Raw genomic sequence first — 20,314 nt, forward strand, 5'->3', positions numbered from 1 at the left:
AGTCACTGTGCCACCCAAATAATAAGTTATTTTGAAAAATGTTAGAAACCTGTAACCATTGTCTTCCATAGTAGGGAAAACAAATACTTTGGAAGTCAATCTGCTTGTTAAGTGGTGACGTGTTTGTGACGTATGTAATACTGTTTCCGGGTCCAAGCCGCCACTCATTTGAGTGCTGCATAACAAATACCAAAAATTTAACTATTTATAAAAAAATAATCACTTTCTGGCATCGGATTAGGCATGGACATATATACTGCGATCGTGATTTTCGAATGCCTTAAATCGCTTTGTAAACGTTTATTATTACCATTTCATGAGTCTCCCCATTAAGTTGAATAGAGCGCTTGGACCCGGAAGCCGCTTCGCGTGACGTCGCACTTAACAAGCGAATAGCTACAGATTTTCAGCATTTTTCTAAATATCTTCTTCTGCGTTCAACAGAAGAAATAAAAGAAACTCATATAAGTTTGTGACAAGCAAATGATGAGTAAATGATAACAAAATGTTCAGCTTTGAGTGAACTATCCCTTTAATTACTTGACTCATAAATACAAAAAACCCCTAGGAATCAAAATTATTACAGGCAAAAAAATTTTGTGCTCATTTAATTCTTTAAATTTAGGTCAAAAAGGGTATTTTATCTGTACTTAAAAATGTAATACTTAAGAAAGTTTAAACACTACATGTAACAAAACACAAAACCTTTCAAACTAATAACATATCATATTTTATACATACCATTTATTAACTTTAAAGTCTGTGTGAAACCTATATTCACAATAATTTTAAAATGATTTGCTAGTGCACGTTGCTATTTTTTTAGGTGAACAATTAATCTGTGCAATTCACTAAAATAAAAGTTTGCTTTGGCAATCTTTAATCAAAGAAGAGGCGGTCATTTACTGTGGAAATCAGTTTGACGGTTTCAATCACAATATTCTTAACCATACCCAGGTACATGCAGAGGTAGGGCTCAATCTGTGCAGTGCACATGCCCTTTGAATAAAAAATTCTCCTAAAAAATGAATGCATGCCCCCCCGCTTTTCAGTAGGGTTGGGTATCGTTTGGGTTTAATTCGATATCGGTGCTAAATCGATACTTTTAAAATGGTACCGGTGCCAAACGGTGCCTGAACCGATACTTTTAAGCCACAAAATTATGGTGGATGACTCTACAAAAAATCTTTTATTTGACAAAATCTTAAAAAATAGTTTTAATAGAACAATATAATTAAAGTTTAAAGTAAACATCAATTCATATTTGATATATTTGAATTGCATTAACATATTTCCTTTGATCATTTGCGGGCAGGGGCAACTTGTACTTTTGGGGGACACATTTTAACATACATCACAAAATACTTAAACAATTATTCAAAGTCATTTTTTTCATGCATCACTCTGCAGTCTTCATAAACAAGATAATTAAATAATGTAAACTCAAAATATTCTTCCTTGTTTATTTATTTGAGAAGTAACTTTGTACTGGTGTAGGATAACACATTTCTAAGAACATTAAGGCACATTGTTGCACCAGTAAACTTTAACAGATAGGCCTAAAGTCAATTTATTTTGCCCTCCCATTCATTTAAAATAATGTTTCTGAAAATTTTCACAGGGTTTCCTAGAACAATTATTATTCATAATAAGTCCTATTTCTTATTGTTTATTTCTTGAATAAAAGCAGTTTTTAATTTAAATAAAAATAAAATAAGGTCAGTATTAATAGCCTCCTTAAGAAATATTTACTGTATATTTTTTGATATATACAACAAATCAGTTACAAAATAATTCGACTAATTATTTCAACTTTCGTAGTTAACTGATTAAGTCTTTAAATTACTCTTTAATCTGAATGAAAGACTATAAAATACTTAAAGGGATAGGATACAAATGTCTTGTAAAATAACTAGTAAAATGTTCTGCACTGACTGTCACTATGGGGCAGATAAAAAAGTAGATATTAGAAGTTTTTAGTTAAACTATCATGTTTAAAAATGTGTTTTAAATAAATCATGTATTAAAGTCAGAAATCAAAAATGAATGAATGCAAAACTAAATGAGTTGAATATGACTTACATGAGCATAACTGAAAACTTCATTTGATCAATGTGTTACATCTGTTCTCCAGGACCTGCTGACTTTGTATATTCAAGTCTGCATTTCCTAACGTAAATCTATGTACACTAGATCTCTGATTAATAACGGTCTCTGCATAGCCGAGCACTTCCTATATTAAAGTGTTAAAATCGCTGTTACCTTTGTCAATTTGGACGTCAACCTCTGACAAGCGGGGAACTAGGCTAATGCGCGCAGCACCGTCACTGACAGAGAGCAAGTTCGCACGTTGCTGTGTCAGAATCCTTGCTTGTAATATATGCTTTTGAGTGCTTAGTTTACGCAAATGTGATGAATGCGATCATGCGTGCTGACCTGAAAGAGTCGCTCTCGCTCACCAAATGCGCTGTACTGCATGCATTGCGTGTGTCCGTTCCCAAAACAACAATCAGCAACAAAGCAACATCGCCCGTCTGTATTTTTCAAAGTTGTTTAGAATTAAATGTTTAAAGATGGTGTGACAACGCATACCTATGTGTGCCTTTGATGCACCCCTTGATGCTTCTTACGTCCTTGTTGCAGCACCGAAATTCATATACTGATTTGATTCAGTACATACTGGTTACAACGGTACCGGTGCTATAATGGCACCTGGTTTTGGTACCCAACCCTACTCTTCAGTACTTGATTGTCCCAACCCCCCCGCTCTTCAGTTCGCAATAGTTCATTCCAACCACCATGACGCAAAATAAATAAATCCAGGATTCTGTTACCTTAAGGTTAAGACTGACCCAGGGTAAACTAGTTCAAATGTGAAAGCCCTTCTTACCTTGGTCTGAACCATGTTGGGTCTCTGATCTCTCAGGTGCTCCAGGGTAGCAGCAATATCAATCTCTTTTGCACCTATAAAAAAAGAAATTGCACTACTTAGTATTTATATTGCGTCTGCATTATTACTGAACTGATCCTCTGCTTTCTTTAACTTTACCTTTGGCCATTTTATTCAACACCATGTCGATCAATATGTATGTTCCAGTGCGCCCAGCTCCATCACTGATGGGGAAAAAGCAAGATAATTCATGCATGTTAAAGAATTTGTTCATCCACAATTGAAAAGGTGTAGATGTGGTTGTTTTTTATTGTTGTTTTAACTAGATTGGATGGCCTGAGGGTCATTATGTTTCATTTTTGGGTCAAATATTGCTTTAATCCAAATGGTCTTTTTTCACATTAGTCACAATCAGTGTTGGGTAACTTAATTCAAAACCTAACTGCATTTAAATGAAGTTTTCAATGGCTGAACTTACTCAATAAGTAAATTATTGATCTAACACTACTTAAAAAAATCTTTTAAATCTTTAATTGTGAGCCAAACAGGATTTTTTAGCTTTATTAAAAGTGTAACACTTGGAAGGATAATAAAAAAAATATATATCAAAACACAAAACCTTTAAACATCCCATTTATTATATTACTCAATGAGTAGTTTCTTAAGCATGTTTAATCATCTTGATAAATGAAACCTTTTTTAGCTGATAATTAACAATTGAACACAATTACTCTGTTTCTCTGAAATGATTTATCTAGAAATGTTAAATTATTTAAAGTATTCAAGGCAAGTGCATAAAAAATAACAGTAATTAAATGACCTTAAACTTTACTTTTTTCTGCAGAAAAGTAATCTAATTACAGTAACTGGACACCAACACTGGTCACGATGTAACAACAACTTCTGCCTCATGTGCTTTCCCGCTGATGTCAAAATGACAGCATGATGATGGAAAACTGCCAAACAAATTTTCTTACTACCATCTGTCCTTTATCTATTTTCAGCCACCATGTTAAACATAAAACAGCAAACACTTTTTCCCATCTCAGAATTGCCCTTATTTCAGATGTGCCAGTTTAAATTGTATTGGAAAAACATAAGGAAGGGAAAAAAAAGAGTTTTTCATTTTCCTATTCAATTGCTGAAATTTAGACAATGATAACTGGGATTTGCTGCACTATATTATTTTTATTATTACAATTTTATGGGTGAGTGTGAGAGTGTTTACTTGCCTGCAGTGAACAATGATAGGACAGGATCTCCCACGGTAGCATTTGTTTACTTTCCTATTGGAAAGAAGACACGTATACAATCATAAAAACATAGACACACAGACAAACAGACAGACATGTGAAACTTGTAATTAGCCTTCAGATCCAGCTAAACTCAGAAAAGGAGAGAGTTCTGAACCTCTTATTAACAACATATATAAATATATCATTTACTCCTGCTTTACTTGTTTCAATCCTTAATGAGTTTCTGACAAAAGATGATATATATATTATAATTGTTGGAAAACTGTAACTATTGACTTTATTTTTTTTTCTACTATGGAAGTCAATGGTTACAGGTTTTCAGGTTTCTTCAAAACCACGTCTTTTGTGTTTAACACTGGAAAAAGAAACCCACAATAGCTTAGAAACCACTTGAGGGAGAGTAAATAGTAAGTGAATTAAAATTTCGGGGTGAACTGTACTTTTAAAATTGTTGTGGAAAATATGATAGAATTTTTTTGAATACTCAGATGAGTACAGAGTAAAAGAAATTGCATTCATTTAAAACAAAAATCTTTAGTAACACAATCAATACTCTATCCATTTAATGCACGCTTTTTAAAGTGAAAGAATTAAAGAAGAAATGATTGATTTCTAGATGTCTAATCACAGACAAACTTCTTTCACACATGTCATTTTGAGCACTTTCCACTGGCTCCCATTATGTTTATACTAAGCTAAAAATATTTCCTAACCCCCTAAACCTTGCCCAAATGATTTTCATTTACCACATATTCAAACCCTGACCCACACAAATACACACACAGTCACATTAACTTCAGCCATGTTACTTATTTACACTTATGTTTACAGCTGCTGGTTGTATGCTAGGGCTGCACGATCAATAAAAAAAAAGATTTTGGTTACGATTCGACCCCCACACAATCTTAATCCAGCATCTTTACCATTCAGCCAATTATATTTTCAAGTTCGAGAGAAGCATAAAGGGAGTCGTACAAGTCTTCATATTGTTTTACACAGTTAAAGTCAGAATTATTAGCAGCCCCCCCAACACCCCCCCCCCCCCTTTGAATTTTTTTCCTTTATAAATATTTCCTGAATAATGTTTACCAGAGCAAGGACATTTTCACAGTATGTCTGATAATATTTTTTCTTCTATAGAAAGTCTTATTGTTTTATTTCGACTAGAATAAAAGCAGTTTTTATTTTTTTTTTAAACCATTTTAAGGTCAAAATTATCAGCCCCTTTAAATATTTTTTACATAGTCTACAGAACAAACCATCATTATGCAATAACTTGCCTAATTCCCCTAACCTGCCTAGTTAAACTGATTAACCTAGTTAAGTCTTTAAATGTCACTTTAGGCTGTATAGAAGTGTCTTGAAAAATATCTAGTCAAATATTATCTACTGTCATCATGGCAAAGCTAAAATAAATCAGTTATTAGAGATGAGTTATTAAAACTATTATGATTAGAAATGTGTTGAAAAATCTTCTCTCTGTTAAACAAAAATTGGGGAAAAAAATAAACAGGGGGGCTAATAATTCAGGGGGGCTAAAAATTCTGACGTTTCTCAGCATCATGGACACCTCCGAATGGTGTTAAAAGTGTCACATACTGTATTTATAAGGTATAACTTGCCCAAAAATGTCATTTCTGTCTTAATGTAATGATGCAAAATCACACATGAGCTGACGCACTGCTTGTTTACTACAGAGAGAATGCGTGCGCGAATTAAGTTTACTCTAGTGAACAGAACCTGCCTAGGCTGTGAATAACAGATAATAAAGTTATAAATATTGCTCATTTTGTTGCACACAGCAGTCATTTCTCAGGAGCTGTGCTGGAAGTATGATTTGCATATATGTTTTTATTCTCAGTGACGGCAGCTATGACATGAGCGCTCTCAACAGTGAAAGTGAAACCAAAACTGTGCTCATCATTTAAATGTTCATATCGCATTGTAAAGTTATGATTATAACAAGCATTTGGTATGTTTTTTTCTTTCACAGACAATTGTACATGAGAAAAAAAACGTGTAACAGTGTCCGTATAACTTTAGCCTATATAACGTTGAATTTAATGCATGAGGGAATCTGATAATGACAAATGTCTCATTTTACCAGTGAAATAAAATGGTCTAATAATGTTGTCAATGGCAATGTTGTCAACGTCTCAAACATAATAATTCAACTTCAGAATTATGAATATTCTAATGTCGTCACTTTACTGTGCTTTAACGACCAGGACAAATATAAAGTCTATTCAAGTTCACTATTTAAAGTCTTTACAAAATGTATCATTTTAACCAAGCGGCAACCTCCCGCTCTCCCTCGTGAAGCAAATACAGAAGTAACTGAAACTTCAGTTTATGGAAATTCCGCTAGTCCTGTCTCCATACAGAACAGATTTCTAATGATCCCACTGTTAAAATGGCCAGCTTCACAACAGAGATAAAGTTGTTTACAGCCTGGCACAAAGAACGATTTGGTTCATAATATTACCTTTCATGACAACTGTGAGGGGGTAAATTTTTTTATCATGCATTTCCTTTATATTAAGTTATATTAAGTTATATTAATATTAGGTCTGTAGTGACAGCTAGGTCTCGCTGGCCGCCGTCACTTCACCTCAGTTGATTCCGGCTGATTAGCTGCTGAACTCTGCATATACATCGTATTTTTGTTTTGTTTTACGTGGCTTTACACAGTCACTTGCTTTTTGGAATTATTTCTTATGATATGGCATGCTGTGTGCACCAATTATGTGGCCTCCGCTTTCTAGGTGAGTGAAATGATATACTTTTACCATCTCTATAAATGTTTTTTTATTAAATAATGTGTTTTATTTAAGATCATTCATCATTTTCTATAGTGCTGTTAAGCACTCGGGAATCTGTCAGACTGATTAGCTGTAGGCTCTAGAACAGTCATCTGAAGCGTTGTCATGGAGTGTTAAGCCTGGATTTTATCAAGAGTCTTGCATTTAAAAACACTGCTGTAATACATTGAGCCACTAAGCATTGTTTTTATGCTTAGTGAACTCAACAGACTATGTTTGAAATATTTGGAAGTATAGTTCACGTTTTCCTCCTGACAAAAACGTCATAAGAACAATGCTTAGTGGCTTAATGTATTTCAGCAGTGTTTTTAAAAGTCTAAACACTTTATTGATATAGTATACATTCAAACACATGTGGTCAGAACACAAACAAGTCGCAGGTAATGAAGTATTAAGCAATTCTCTCAAAGAAAAGCTTGTCCAAGCAAAATGCTAGCAGGTGTCTGTAGCTCTGCTCAGGCTCCGCCTCTTTGCCCTTGTTTGGTATCCCCCGGTAGGTGCATTGATGCAAACAAAATGGCGACGGTTGGCCACCCCTACGTGTTTTGCGTTCTTCTGAAACCTATGGGTGAAGTCACAGATACTACGTCCATATCTTTCACAGCCTATGGTTTAATCCAACAGTAGACCTATACGTAGGCCTAATATTTTTTTTGTTGCTTTACCATATGTTTGAGAATTAATAATATTAATAGTCTACTCATATTAACCTTTAATTTACATCTGCAGAATCGTAAGAAAATCCTGATCTTGATTTTAAGCAAAAAAAAAAAAAAAAAAACATGGTGATTCTAATTTTAGCCAGAATCGTGCAGCCCTATTTTATGCAGATCAGCATTAACAGGGGCGGGGCCAGGAACAAAACAACAATTCTGATTGGAGTAAAACGGAAGAAGTAATAAAGAGCAGAGGTATACACATAATTGTAGGTAAGAGGGAAAGGAAAGAAGGACACCATATGTAGGAGGTTAGCAGACAGAAATGCTGAATAAAGATTCAGGCTAAAGAGAGATAAAGTGGGAAGGGGGGGAGGGGGTCTGGTATCCCAGGGTGCACTTGGATGCAGAGTCGCAGTTGTCAATGATCACTTTTGTGACTATGCAACTGGAGCCAGTGAACTAGCTGCACGACCACAAAAATGACACTGGCAACCGCTCAGGAGCTGACACACACAGACATACACATTCGTAAAACACACAGACAACATATGTGCAGACTCTCAAGGACATACCTGCGGAAGTCCAGCAGGGTTTGGCTGGTTTCGGGCGTTGGGTCATTCAGCCAGGTGTGATAGTGGAACTGTGTGACCGTACGAGTTTCGTTCGTCTGCATGTTCTTCAGGTAAAAGCTCCGAACCAGGAAGTCCTCACACCAGACGTGCTCGGAAACCAGATTAACCTACAGAAACACACATATGAGGAATGAAAGTGTTAATAGACCACACAGCACAGTTGACAACATAAAATATACTTAAAACCGAAGCAAAATTATGCCTCATTCATACTAACAGCGGCACAAATCACGAAACAACAAGCAACTATTCATTTCTATTGAGAGATTTTCGTTGATCTCCATCTACAAGAGCAAAAGTGATTGCTGCCGACAGTTGAACATTACTCAATTTAATTTCTTTGTTTAAATTCAGCCCATATAAATTGTTTGCAACCACTTACCTTAAAAAAAAATTGTAAATCAATATTTTTTTTCAGTGCATACACCCCAGAGTTTTCTGCAGATACTGTACATAGCCGCAATGACAGAGCACACAGTTGTTTTCTTGTTCATCTTCAAAACAAAGCATTTCATTTATGTTTAACGTTTTCCCGCCACAATGTTTATTTTCAGTTGCAAAAAATCTAATTTGTTGCAAGTGAGTCTCATTAATGTAAGCAACCTAAAAGTGGAAACACTTTAGCAATGTCAGCTAGGGCAGTAACAGAGTCACTGATAGTCTGTGAATGGGGCTTTTTTGTCCCGTCAAGACACTAATTTATTATAATTTATTTATAATTTTATAATTTTTAATTTATTATAATTAATCCAATATAAAGTTGTACATCAACTTCATTATTCTAGGGTTAAGCTTAACTAATTCTACCCCTCCATCTGCTCTAAATGTAACAAATGTGAATCTGCAGGCAAGTTTTGGAGTGAAGTTTTCAGATTCTACTCTTCTTATTCTAGTGTTTTAGGTTGGTCTGACTCAATTTATGAGTTCAGCCATCAAATTTAAAAAGCTGTACAAAATGGAATGATAGTGGCTATGAAAAATTCTTCATCTATGAAAAAAGGCATCAAAACCACCTTTTAAATTCTGGCTTTCTGAACTCTCTAGCACTTTGCATTTAGAGAGGCTCAGACACAATCTTTCGGACAACATGGCTGGCTTTGAATCCACCTGAAAACCTTTTTTTTTTAAATAATTTGTCAAATGTCAAGGATAACACTTTAAAGGTATGACTGTTTCATTGTTCATTGTGGAAATATACATAACATTGTTGACATATGTAAAACTAGAGGAACTGAGGCGACTTTTTTCCCTGTCTTTTGTCTTTTTTTCTGTTCTGTCTTTCTAGCTGTTGTTGCTTTTTGTATTGCTTTGTGTTGCTTTGAGGTCAAAATAAAAATATAATATTCCGAAAAGAGGCAGTACCTTGAAAAAAAAAAGAAAGTAGGTAATTCTCAAAACATCATTTCAGCTACACACTGCAAAAAATGATTTTCTGACTTAAAGTTATTGTCTTGTTTCTAGCCCAAATATCTAAAACTATTGTCTAGAAACATTTTCTAGACAAACAAAAAGTATTCTCTTGTTTTCAAAAATATTGAAGCAAAGTTAAGCAAAAGGCTAAATAATCTGACCAATTTAGTAAGCAAAATAACCTTTTTTCAAAGCGAAAACAAAATTATTTTGCTCGCCTCATAGACAGATTATTTATCTTTTATTTAAGAAAGAACTCACTTAATGTACACTTCCTTTAAACCTGTGAGTTTTTTTATTATGAAAGTTAATATTTAAAACTGGTTTCCTCAAATTCCATGGTATTTATCTGTGTATAATGAATGTTAATAGCTATTGTTAAAAATATATGCAGTTTTCAAAATTCTTCAAAACATCTTCATTTATGTTAAATAGAAAACTAACTCGAAGTTTTGGATACTTTTGCAATTTCTACACTTTATTACGCAAACAAATGTTACAAAGCAGGGGTGCGATTTTCAGTAAAAGAAACTGCTGTTTCAATTGTGTCCATGGCAATTGCGAACTGTTAATTTCAGCCAATGCAGAAGCCTGACTGAGTGTCAGTTTGACAGCCTTCTCAGAGAGAAAGACCACATCTATGCCCGCCATACCACACTGAGGTGTTCTCACAAGGAAACGAAAACCATTTCACTTTTGTCAGTTTAGTGGCTAATTCGTACAGTTCAGTTGTAGAGTTCAGTCGTACAAAAATGTTGGATTTCAAGAGTTCACACTTAGCTGATGATTGATTATTAAGCTTGTTTATAAAGCTTGTTATAAAGCTTGCCCGGGCCTCCCTCCCATTTGCAAGGCGAGAGGGGAGTTTGAGCTCAGGTCGATCTCGAGAACTCCCCTGCTGTAGTAGCTAATGAACAGATAGTGATTGCTCTTAAGAGATGACTATTTACTTAGCGCATGTCTATGGTGCTGATTTGGATTAGTCAGTTAACTTCAGTTGCATGTTTCTGGACGGTGGAAGGAAACCAGGGAACCCGGGGGAAACCCATGTGAGCACGGGGAGAATGTGTAAACTCCGCACAGAAACGTTGGCTGGCTTGGTAAGGACTAGAACCAGTGACGTTCTTGCTGTGAGGCAACAGTGCTAACCACTGGGCCACCGCACCACCCATAAAGGATGGGAGGAGAAGTAGGGGTGGAAGGGGGGATTCTTCAAAACAAAGATGGCTGTCATATGAAACTTTGGGTATTTATAGTGGCTTAGGAATCGTCTTATTGGTGAATCATAAACTGAACAATGCAGGGCCGGCTGCAAGCAATCATAAGCACATAATACTCTTGAAATTAGTTTATAAATAAACTTCACATAGAAAAGGAGGAGTGGCACCCAACCACACCCCTAACCCCAACCGTCATTGGTGGATAAGCAAACCGTATTAAACTGTACGAACGAGATTGTACGAATTCATATGAATTAGCCACAAATTCAAAAAGTTACGAATTGGTGTGAGATTCTCTTGTCCTCAGGCTCCAGCTTTATGTAGATCGTATTATAAGAAAACATTCTGAAGTTGTTGTTTTTAAGTCATGTATACCATGATTTTACCAGTCCGGTCCACTTGGGAATAGATTTTCCTCCATGTGACCGTTGAGCTAAAAAAAGTTTGACATCCCTGTTACATCCCATGTTATATGCCCACCATAATAAGGGATTCCCCCGACCCCCCCCCCCCCCCTTTTAAAAATCCCCAAATTACTAAATATGTTCATTTGGAGCTGTTTCGTTGTAAATAAACAGTTAAACGGTCAGTAATATGTTTTATATTTACAAAAGAAAAAATAAATAGTATAAATGAGCAGCAAATAAATTAGCAAACAGTTCAGCTTATTAAAATTAATATCTATTATAATTGAATATAATCAAGCTATTTCATTAATTTCATTAGCCATTTGTTCACTGTATAACGTACACATTCTGATTAAAGAGCAACCAATGAATCTCTTATTTAGATTTTTTCGCTTGATTACATTAAATAAGAGGTGTCACTTTAAAAATGCACACATTTAAAGTTATAATGAAAGCATTCAATTGCTTTTCAAACGGTTTATGCTCATTTAGGACGCAAATTAGTTGTGTTTGAAAAAAATCCCCACCAAGTTTATTAGTTATGTGTATGTATGTTTCAAGTGTGCCGCAAGCCTACGTTTGAGTGAAGGTTTCGGCCGTTAGATCGCCCCCTGGGGGCTGGCTGCAGTACAAGTCATAAAGCCCGCCTCCTCCGTGTTAATGAAGGAGACTTGAGCCCAAATAAAAAAAAAAAATTACACTTGCAATAAAATGTCCCGAAAGATAGTTCTGGTCGATTAAGGCACTGGTTATTGTGCTGAAATAGGTGCAGATCTTCCTTTTTGTAAACAGTTTGTTTTTAGCAGTAATTTAATGCTGGGCGTGTCATCGTGATTGACAGCTGTGATTGACAGTTTCTCAAAGCGCGGCGTCTGCGCTTCGGCAGGAGACTGAAGTAGACTGAAATGTTATTATTCGATTTCTGTGTTATTTTACCATGACAAAATGAGTTCAGCAGTAAACTATAGTTTCTGACATACATGATCCTGGTGGAACACTGTTTATTCGCTAAGTTCAGGGCTTTTTTCGGGCTTTATTAGTTTGCTGATACACGCCTAGCCACCCAGATAGCAAAACACAGTTCCGGCTAGATTCTCGCCTGCCGGAGACTTATCTCTTAGAGCTCAGACTGACTAATGTTACCTCTGCTGGACCTACTCCGGATGCCTGGACTCACTACCCAATTCCAGCCCGAGTCAATCGAACCAGATGCGGCGGCCGAGCGAGCCGGCGCTGCCGCATGCGAGCCGGAATCAGCACGCGACGCCGTGAGTAAGTTATGCGCTGCGGCCTGGAGCTGGCGCGATTGAATATATAAAACCCTCATATTTGTTAACGTTATTACATCCATTTGTGTTGATATGACAGCAAACGCATGCTGAGAAGTTCGGGGGGCGTAGTTGATTTTACATAAAGCGTTTGATTGGAAGCTCGACTCTGCTCATTTTCGCGGCTCCTCCTCTGGCTCCATCAGACAATCCTTCTGCGCATGTCTGGCTCCAATTTCAGCAGTCTTTTGCGACAGTTTGTGCCCGTCAAGCAGGCATTTTGCCCTCAAGGCGTTCAATGGGAAAAAGGGCTGTCGCGTCGTCCATATTTTTTACAGTCATTGGTATGTTTAAACACGTGCCCAAAACCCAGACTGTTGCTCGCGTGTACAGAATCCGTTTGGGAAACAGCATCTATTAATCACTATGGAGCGCTTCAGCTGACAGTCACGTTCCGCTTTTTAGACTGTTTTGAGGATTGCATATGAAGGGGCGACGGCATCTGTAATGAAAAGAAAGAGAATCCCGACGTTTTTATATTTATTTCAAAGTGTTTTCATGTCTAAACGAAGCGAAAGCACAAAACAGACTCACATTTAAGAACAAGGGCGACCCCTGGTGGTTTGGCGGTATGGGTTGCGAATAGGGAGGATTGACTCTTTAATGTTTATTTGCCACCATTCAGAGAAAGACTGAAAATACGAGAGAAATACGGGAAAATACCTTGACGGAATGATAGCTGTATAGAACTGTAAAATACAGGAGAATCCCGGGAAAAACGGGAGGGTTGACAGGTATGCCCAGTCATAGAGTCAGCAGAGGTGAGCACACATGTCCAAATATGGCTGAAGACTCCTGCATTAAGCTGATTATGCTGTCAGCTATTAGCTTCTTGCTACCAAAGCAGCTCAAAACAGAATAATATTGGCACGTACTGTACCTCATAAATGTGGTAGAGGTTGGAGCCTTCATCAGGCCAGTAGTGATAACACTGCTTCACACCGTTCTCAGTGAGAGGAGTCAACATGACAATGACCACACACCCGCTCTCCCAGACCATCTGCAAGAAGACACACAAATTGTTACACACACACACAGTGCATGACCACCTACAAGAGGACACACACATTGTTACACACACACACAGCATGACCATCTGCAAGAAGACACAAACATTGTTACACACACACACACAGCATGACCATCAGCAAGAAGACACACACACACACACACCACATAGACAAACTGTGCACACACTTCCTGACCATCTGTGAGAAAGCACACACACATACACTTCCAGAATCTGTGCAAGTGATTGTACACAAACACACCAACAAAATGAACAACACATCACAGACTACTGTCTACGTAAGACTGCAAACAAACATTGCCATTTACCTGCCAAAAGTCCGCCACGGAGGATGGCAGTGGCCCCTGAGTGGCGATATATGCAGGGTTACGAGGGTCATGATCCATCTGAAAGAGCGAAAATAATTTAATTAACCACATGTAGTCTGGCTGTTTAATTAATGCCGAGTTCAGACTGCGCGATTTACAAAATAGTCGCATCACTGATGTTTTCACACTGCTTGACTTTCTAGGGTAGCGTTTTGTTGCTGCTTTGTTTACATTGCAAGATGAATCTGTGACAGGGGGTTTCACTTTGCAGAGCACACTTTTGTAGCGTCCACTTTTTATAAGCGACATAAAGTATATAAAACATGTATACAAAGTGTTTTTAAGTGTAAGTGATTTGTTGATGGAAATAATAAATTTATAAGGCAGAAATAAATGTAACAAATAAACACAAGTCAGTTTGATTATTTGTTCTTGTTTGCTGTATACCAAGATCTGGCAACACTAATGAGTCTCGTCCTCTTTCCCTGTGATCTCTTGCTCTTTGCATATGGAAAAGAGAGAAAAATCATGAATAACTAGTAAACTATGCAAATCTGGAACAGGATTAAGCACTAAAAGGTGAACTCACAACCCAATTTAGCCCAAATCCTGCAACACTTTCATTCGTTCATTCATTTTCCTTCAGCTTAGTCTCTACTTCAGAAATTGCCACTGCAGAATGAACCGCTAACTTATCCAGCATATGTTTTACGCAGCGGATGCCCTTTTAGCCACAACCCAGTAATGGGAAACACCAATACACACTCAATCACACACACTCATATGACCAATTTAGTGTACCCAATTCACCTATAGTGGATGTCTTTGGACTGTAGGAGAAATTGGAGCACCCGGAGGAAACCCACGGGAGAACATGCAAACTCTACACAGAAATGCCAACTGACGCAGCTGGGACTCGAACCAGCGACCTTCTTGCTGTGACGCGACAGTACTAACCACCGAGCCATCGTGCCACCCTGCATTATTCATTCATTCATTTTTTTTTTGGCTTAGTCCTTTTATTAATCTGGGGTTGCCACAGCGGAATGAACCGCCAACTTATCCAGCACATGTTTTACACAGCAGATGCCCTTCCAGCTGCAACCCATCTCTGGAAAACATCCATACACTACGGACAGTTTAGCTTCGCCCTGCATTACTTGAATCAAAATAATGGAAATAAAACATTTTAGATGCTTGAACATTGTTATGTTTACCTCAAGTTTAATAAACAAACAAACATTCATTTTGGGGATGCACTCGCATACTTAAATGCAGTTGTCGTGTCATCCTTTCTACATGGCTAATGGCATTAACTGTGTCCACAAAATACTGCACTCAGTAACTTTCATTTAAGTGTCTTCCTCAAGGGCACGGTGGAAATACAGCAGGTTTCAGTTGTCTGTGTTAATTGGTCCACAGACAGTTAATCAATGCCTTCTATCCAAACTAATTTACGCTAAGTATTATCTACAGGTCCAGACACCCTGAAGCAGTTTCCTACACCTACTGTTTGATCCAGTTTGTGGTATAATGTATGGACTGTGTTTTGGATTAGATTGCTGCTTTTAGCATGTAGTTTAGGCTCACAATTGGGCTTGCGTTGATGTAGTCGGAGTTCCCTTGATTGTTCTCCGCCTTCAAAGTTATTCTGCAATGATCATCTAAACAAAAACAAACATTTTGCTGTCAGTAACACCTCTGAAATTCATAAATACACCAAAGGTTGTGTGTGTGACTCACAGGCTATGACGGTACTTGTACGGTTCTTCTTGATGTTGCCATCTCTCCGGCCAATGGTGCTGGCATTAGGTTCAGCCTGGTACGCACAGAGAGCTTCCCACTCCGACTCCAAACGGTTCTTATTTTTTAGGTGATCCTCCATATATGCCTGCGTGTGTACAGGAAAACATACATGATGTTTTAGGTTGCTTGGCATCATTCCTCTGTGGTAAAACATCAACCAAAAGGATGAAAAACACACTACCAATTTTAAAAAAATGTCTGATGCCAAAATTTATGTGACATGAACCGATAAAATGCTTGGTTTAAAACGTTTTTTGACTTAATTCTAAGTGTTTGTTTATGAGTAGAAATATTAGCTCAGCCAGCACTGAATAAATGCATTCTTTGCCGATGGTAGACTGCTAGGGGCTCTAAAGAACTCTAACGGTACATTTACACGGGGCGTCAGCGTCAATGCTTGACATAGGGTGTGTCTGAAGCTTGGTTCTGACACAATCATCATAGCAGCATTAACCAATAAAAATAAACCGCAACTGCCTACTGTCTGAGCTGGGGTATTTGCATAAAGCGATCTGATTGGCTAACGCTTCTGTTGGCGCTTGAAAGGTTGAGAACTTATGCAGTGAGCAATGCTGATGCAGCGCCGACAGATCCACAATTCAGTTCAGCAATGCTTGACGTCACCCATTCAAACTGAATGGAAATCGTTGACGCCCCTTGTAAATCGGGCCCTTGTCAGTGTTAATCAGTCAATCAAAAAAAATCAGTTCCACTGTCAATAAACAACAGTGAGTTGAAATTAACTAAAAGAAAACAATAAATGAAATAGAAATCAGTACAAATTTAGCCTTTTAAAAAATAAAGTAGTGAATGATTAGGTAATGATTACACAATTTATTCAGTGTATAAATGATACTTTCTTGTTAAATGTACTATAGTCAAGAACAGTGAATGAATATAATTTTTTTTTCTTATTATTCTCTTATTTGTAGTTTGACGTTTAATAACAGAGGTGTCACTTTAAGACCGAATGCACAGATCTCTATAATTACTACCAAATAAGGTCAAATTAACCATTTTTGAAAAAGACTGACAATTTTAGACATATTTATCTGTATTAGTCTGTTTACGCATACACTCAAATCCCAAACTGTCCATTCCCACTCCTGTTGGGTGTGCAGAAGTCATTTGGGAAGAGCGTCTCCTTTTCATGTTTTCACAATGATTTTATAGTAATTTCATAATTGCAGGAAGCCAAATAGTAATTAAAAATTCTTTTGTACAGCCCCTTTTTTATGGTAGAAGACTAGTAGTTTGGGAGCCCTACGCATCACAGGAACTCTGCATATACATAGGGTGAATTGGCTTTAAATGCATCCATATTGTACTGTTAAAAACATCAGTCCTATAACATGTGTTTTTTGGCGTGTGTACCAGAATCATGTGCCCAGTAGAGATGTCCATGTTGGAGTGGGCAGGCTCTTCGCTCCAGGAGGAGGTGCTTGTGCGTGCAGATGGGCTCGGCATTGGTCCGTCACTCAACTGGGACGATACGCTGTTTATTCGAGAAGAGTGAATGGGATCCGACTTCTCTACAGGAGGCTTCACTGCCATTCTCTGCCTACACAGTTCCTAGAGAAAGACAGAGATGGACGTTTCACGTGTCAGTATAAGGGATATCTCAAGCCAACCGCTTTTATCAGTGGCTCTTTGGTACCTGGTAGGTAGCTGTGGCATCAGGCGTGGGGTCTGATCCAAGGTTGGTGAGCTTCTCTTTGAGTTTGTGATGAGAGCGATGGCGCAGGCAGTAAACCACACTGGACGCCAGCAACACTCCAGTTATGCAGATAATGGAGATCACTGTCAGAATCAGAAACTTCAGAGACTCGGAGCGACTGTACTTGGTGGGGATCTGATTCAGTTTACTCCTCTAGAAAGACAAGATAAAGGAAAGCTTTCTTTCATTTGAATGAATGTGCATTTATTTTTTTTATTAAGAATGGGATAAATATAAATAAGTGAATGCTACAAATTTGAGAGTAAACTTTAACTGCCTTAAAATGTTTTATGGTGTTTTTGTATAAACTACTGAGAGTCCCTATGAGTACTAGAAGTACCAACAGGCAACAATTTTGCATTACCATTTCCACCGTGCACGTATTAATATGCATGTTTTGTGACTGTTTGTGACTGTCATTTGAAAATCTGGAATCTGAGGGTTAAAAAAATGTGTCCAAATTTACTTCTTTGCAATGCACATTACTAATCAAACATTGAGTTCTGATGTTCATTCGTTCATTTTCTTATCCGCTAAGTACCTTTATTAATCCGGGGTCGCCACAGCGGAATGAACCGCCAACTTATCCAGCAAGTTTTTTACGCAGCGGATGCCCTTCCAGCCGCAACCCATCTCTGGGAAACATCCACGCACACACGCATACACTACGGACAATTTAGCCTACCCAATTCACCTGTACCGCATGTCTTTGGACTGTGGGGGAAACCGGAGCACCCGGAGGAAACCCACGCGAAGGCAGGGAGAACATGCAAACTTCACACAGAAACGCCAACTGAGCCGAGGTTCGAACCAGCAACCCAGCGACCTTCTTGCTGTGAGGCAACAGCACTACCTACTGCGCCACTGCCTCGCCCTGAGTTCTGATGTATTTACAATAAGAAAGTTACAAAGATATCTTCATGGAACACCATCTTTACTAAATATTGGAATGATTTTTGCCTATTTTTGTCTACTTTCTAAAAATATTCTTGGCCAACATAACACTCTATTTGTGATCAACGGAGGTTCACATATGCATCTGGATTGTGGGTGTTTCTTGCCCACAATTCCGTTCAAGTGCAAATGTTTGACAAAAATGAACAAGCTCAGAACATTTAACTTTTGCACACTAAAATGACACAATTGTATTTTATACCACTTGAATGTTGTCATGGAGAGATGAAAATAAACTGAAAAAAGTTGAAAGATCTTACATCGGTGATTCCAGCCTCCACAATCTTGACTTTGGCTTCTTTCTCCAGTTCATCCTTCTGACGGACTGTTGGAGGACAACAATCGAAAACAGAGGAGATCTGAGAATTTAGCAATCTGAGACTTTTATGAAAAAAGCACATATTTTACATCAAGTTATTCGATTAAACTAACCTGCTACATTCGCCACATCTGCTGTACTGATGTTCTGAGCATTTGGACGGACCTGAAACGTCACAGCCGGACTAACAACACTTTACAAACACACAAAAACAGAGCAAAGTGTTTTAATTATCATTTTAGTGTCCAAAAAATAAACAAACAAAAAAATCGCATTAATGGCGGTTCATTCCGCAGTGGCGACCCCTGATAAATAAGGGATTTAGATGAAGGAAAACAAATGAATGAATGAAAATCTTATTAAATGTTCTGTCATAAAACATATAATAAATATAATTAATGTGCAGTTACCCATAAAACAGTTTTTAAAGAAAATATTAAGACACAGGCTAAAAAAAGACAAAAAGACACAGACAGTTACACATATATCTACAATCTTGACTCACGAAAGCTCTGAGAAGTCTGTCAGCTGAATCTTTGCTTTACGAGCCACCAACTCCATCAGATATAAGCCCTTATCTGTAGGAAGATTCCTAAAGCAAAGAGAGAGTTTTTAATTAAGTTTATTCTAATGCAATCAGATTAAATGATCACTCATTTTAATACACTACTATTCAAATGTAAAAAAGTTTTTAAATGAATGAAACGTTACATTTATTCTGCAAGGAGGCATTAGTTTGATCAAAAATGAAAGAATTTCTTTATGCTACAGAAGATTTAAAATTGTGAAAAATGTGGTATGCGAAAAATATATCTTTTTTTTTTATATTTTCTAAAAAAAAACACTGAAACTACTATTTTAACTTCTTAAAATAAACCATATCTTCTATCCTCCTAAATCTAAGGCCTAGCCCTAGGCCCTTGTCCAACAGCTTATCAAAATAATTCATCCCGAAGCCCGTCTTTTTTCTGCCAAACAGCTTATACTGTTACAGCCATTAAAATAGACCAGATTTGTATTTAATAGAAAGTTTTTTTGTTTAGTTTTTTATCAGAATAATTTAGAGAAATGTTTGAAGTTTTAGTTTTTAAATCTATCCAAGCGGTATGTGGTGCACAGTTGAGTTTACTCAACTCACAAGCTGTGCATAACCAGCTCATCATTTAAAGTTGTCACTATCTGAAAAGTTGACTAGAAGTTTGCGGTTCCTCTAGCGTTTTTCACAGTTTTAAGTTCACCATTGGCAAATTTTCTCATTATGTTCTTTATTGCAAGGTGCTGGAAATCTCTATGTGCAAGGCATCACTGGTGCTTCCGGACTGCACACATTAGATCTCATTATACTTTTCTTGAAGTTTTTTCATAATGCAGGCCTGAGCCCGGTATGCATGCTGGCTATGATGTGAAAATTTGCCCAAAGCCTGGCCCTAGGGGCATAAAAAAGTCAGGCCCGACGGGCTTGGCCTCAAAAAAATAATGTAATCCCCACAGTTTTCAACATAAACAATAATAATTGTTTCTTAATAGCCAAATCTGCATATTGTAATGAATTTTGA

General features: G+C 37.3%; 1 protein-coding gene and 1 long non-coding RNA gene across 4 annotated transcripts in view; one reads left to right on the forward strand and one right to left on the reverse strand.

The window, feature by feature from the left end:
- The window catches only part of slco5a1b (solute carrier organic anion transporter family member 5A1b), a 42,205-nt gene that overhangs the window by 1,821 nt on the left and 20,070 nt on the right, over positions 1 to 20,314 (reverse strand). For 2 of the 3 annotated variants that reach the window (NM_001443975.1, NM_001443974.1), the window contains 13 exon segments: positions 2,891 to 2,964; positions 3,050 to 3,114; positions 4,123 to 4,176; positions 8,200 to 8,366; positions 13,505 to 13,624; positions 13,963 to 14,040; positions 15,553 to 15,626; positions 15,706 to 15,853; positions 17,143 to 17,340; positions 17,426 to 17,638; positions 18,700 to 18,764; positions 18,872 to 18,951; positions 19,264 to 19,350. In NM_001443975.1, the coding sequence (NP_001430904.1) occupies positions 2,891 to 2,964; positions 3,050 to 3,114; positions 4,123 to 4,176; positions 8,200 to 8,366; positions 13,505 to 13,624; positions 13,963 to 14,040; positions 15,553 to 15,626; positions 15,706 to 15,853; positions 17,143 to 17,340; positions 17,426 to 17,638; positions 18,700 to 18,764; positions 18,872 to 18,951; positions 19,264 to 19,350 (1,423 nt within the window). 3 annotated transcript variants of the gene reach the window in all.
- LOC147846469 (uncharacterized) lies at positions 9,395 to 15,847 on the forward strand. The gene is made up of 2 exons (XR_015478852.1): positions 9,395 to 11,845; positions 12,903 to 15,847. It is a non-coding gene; the product is annotated as an uncharacterized LOC147846469 (long non-coding RNA).

This window comes from Danio rerio, chromosome 2 (assembly GCF_052040795.2).
Source record: "Danio rerio strain M-AB ecotype USA chromosome 2, GRCz13ab, whole genome shotgun sequence".
NCBI classification, from domain to species: Eukaryota; Metazoa; Chordata; class Actinopteri; order Cypriniformes; family Danionidae; genus Danio; species Danio rerio.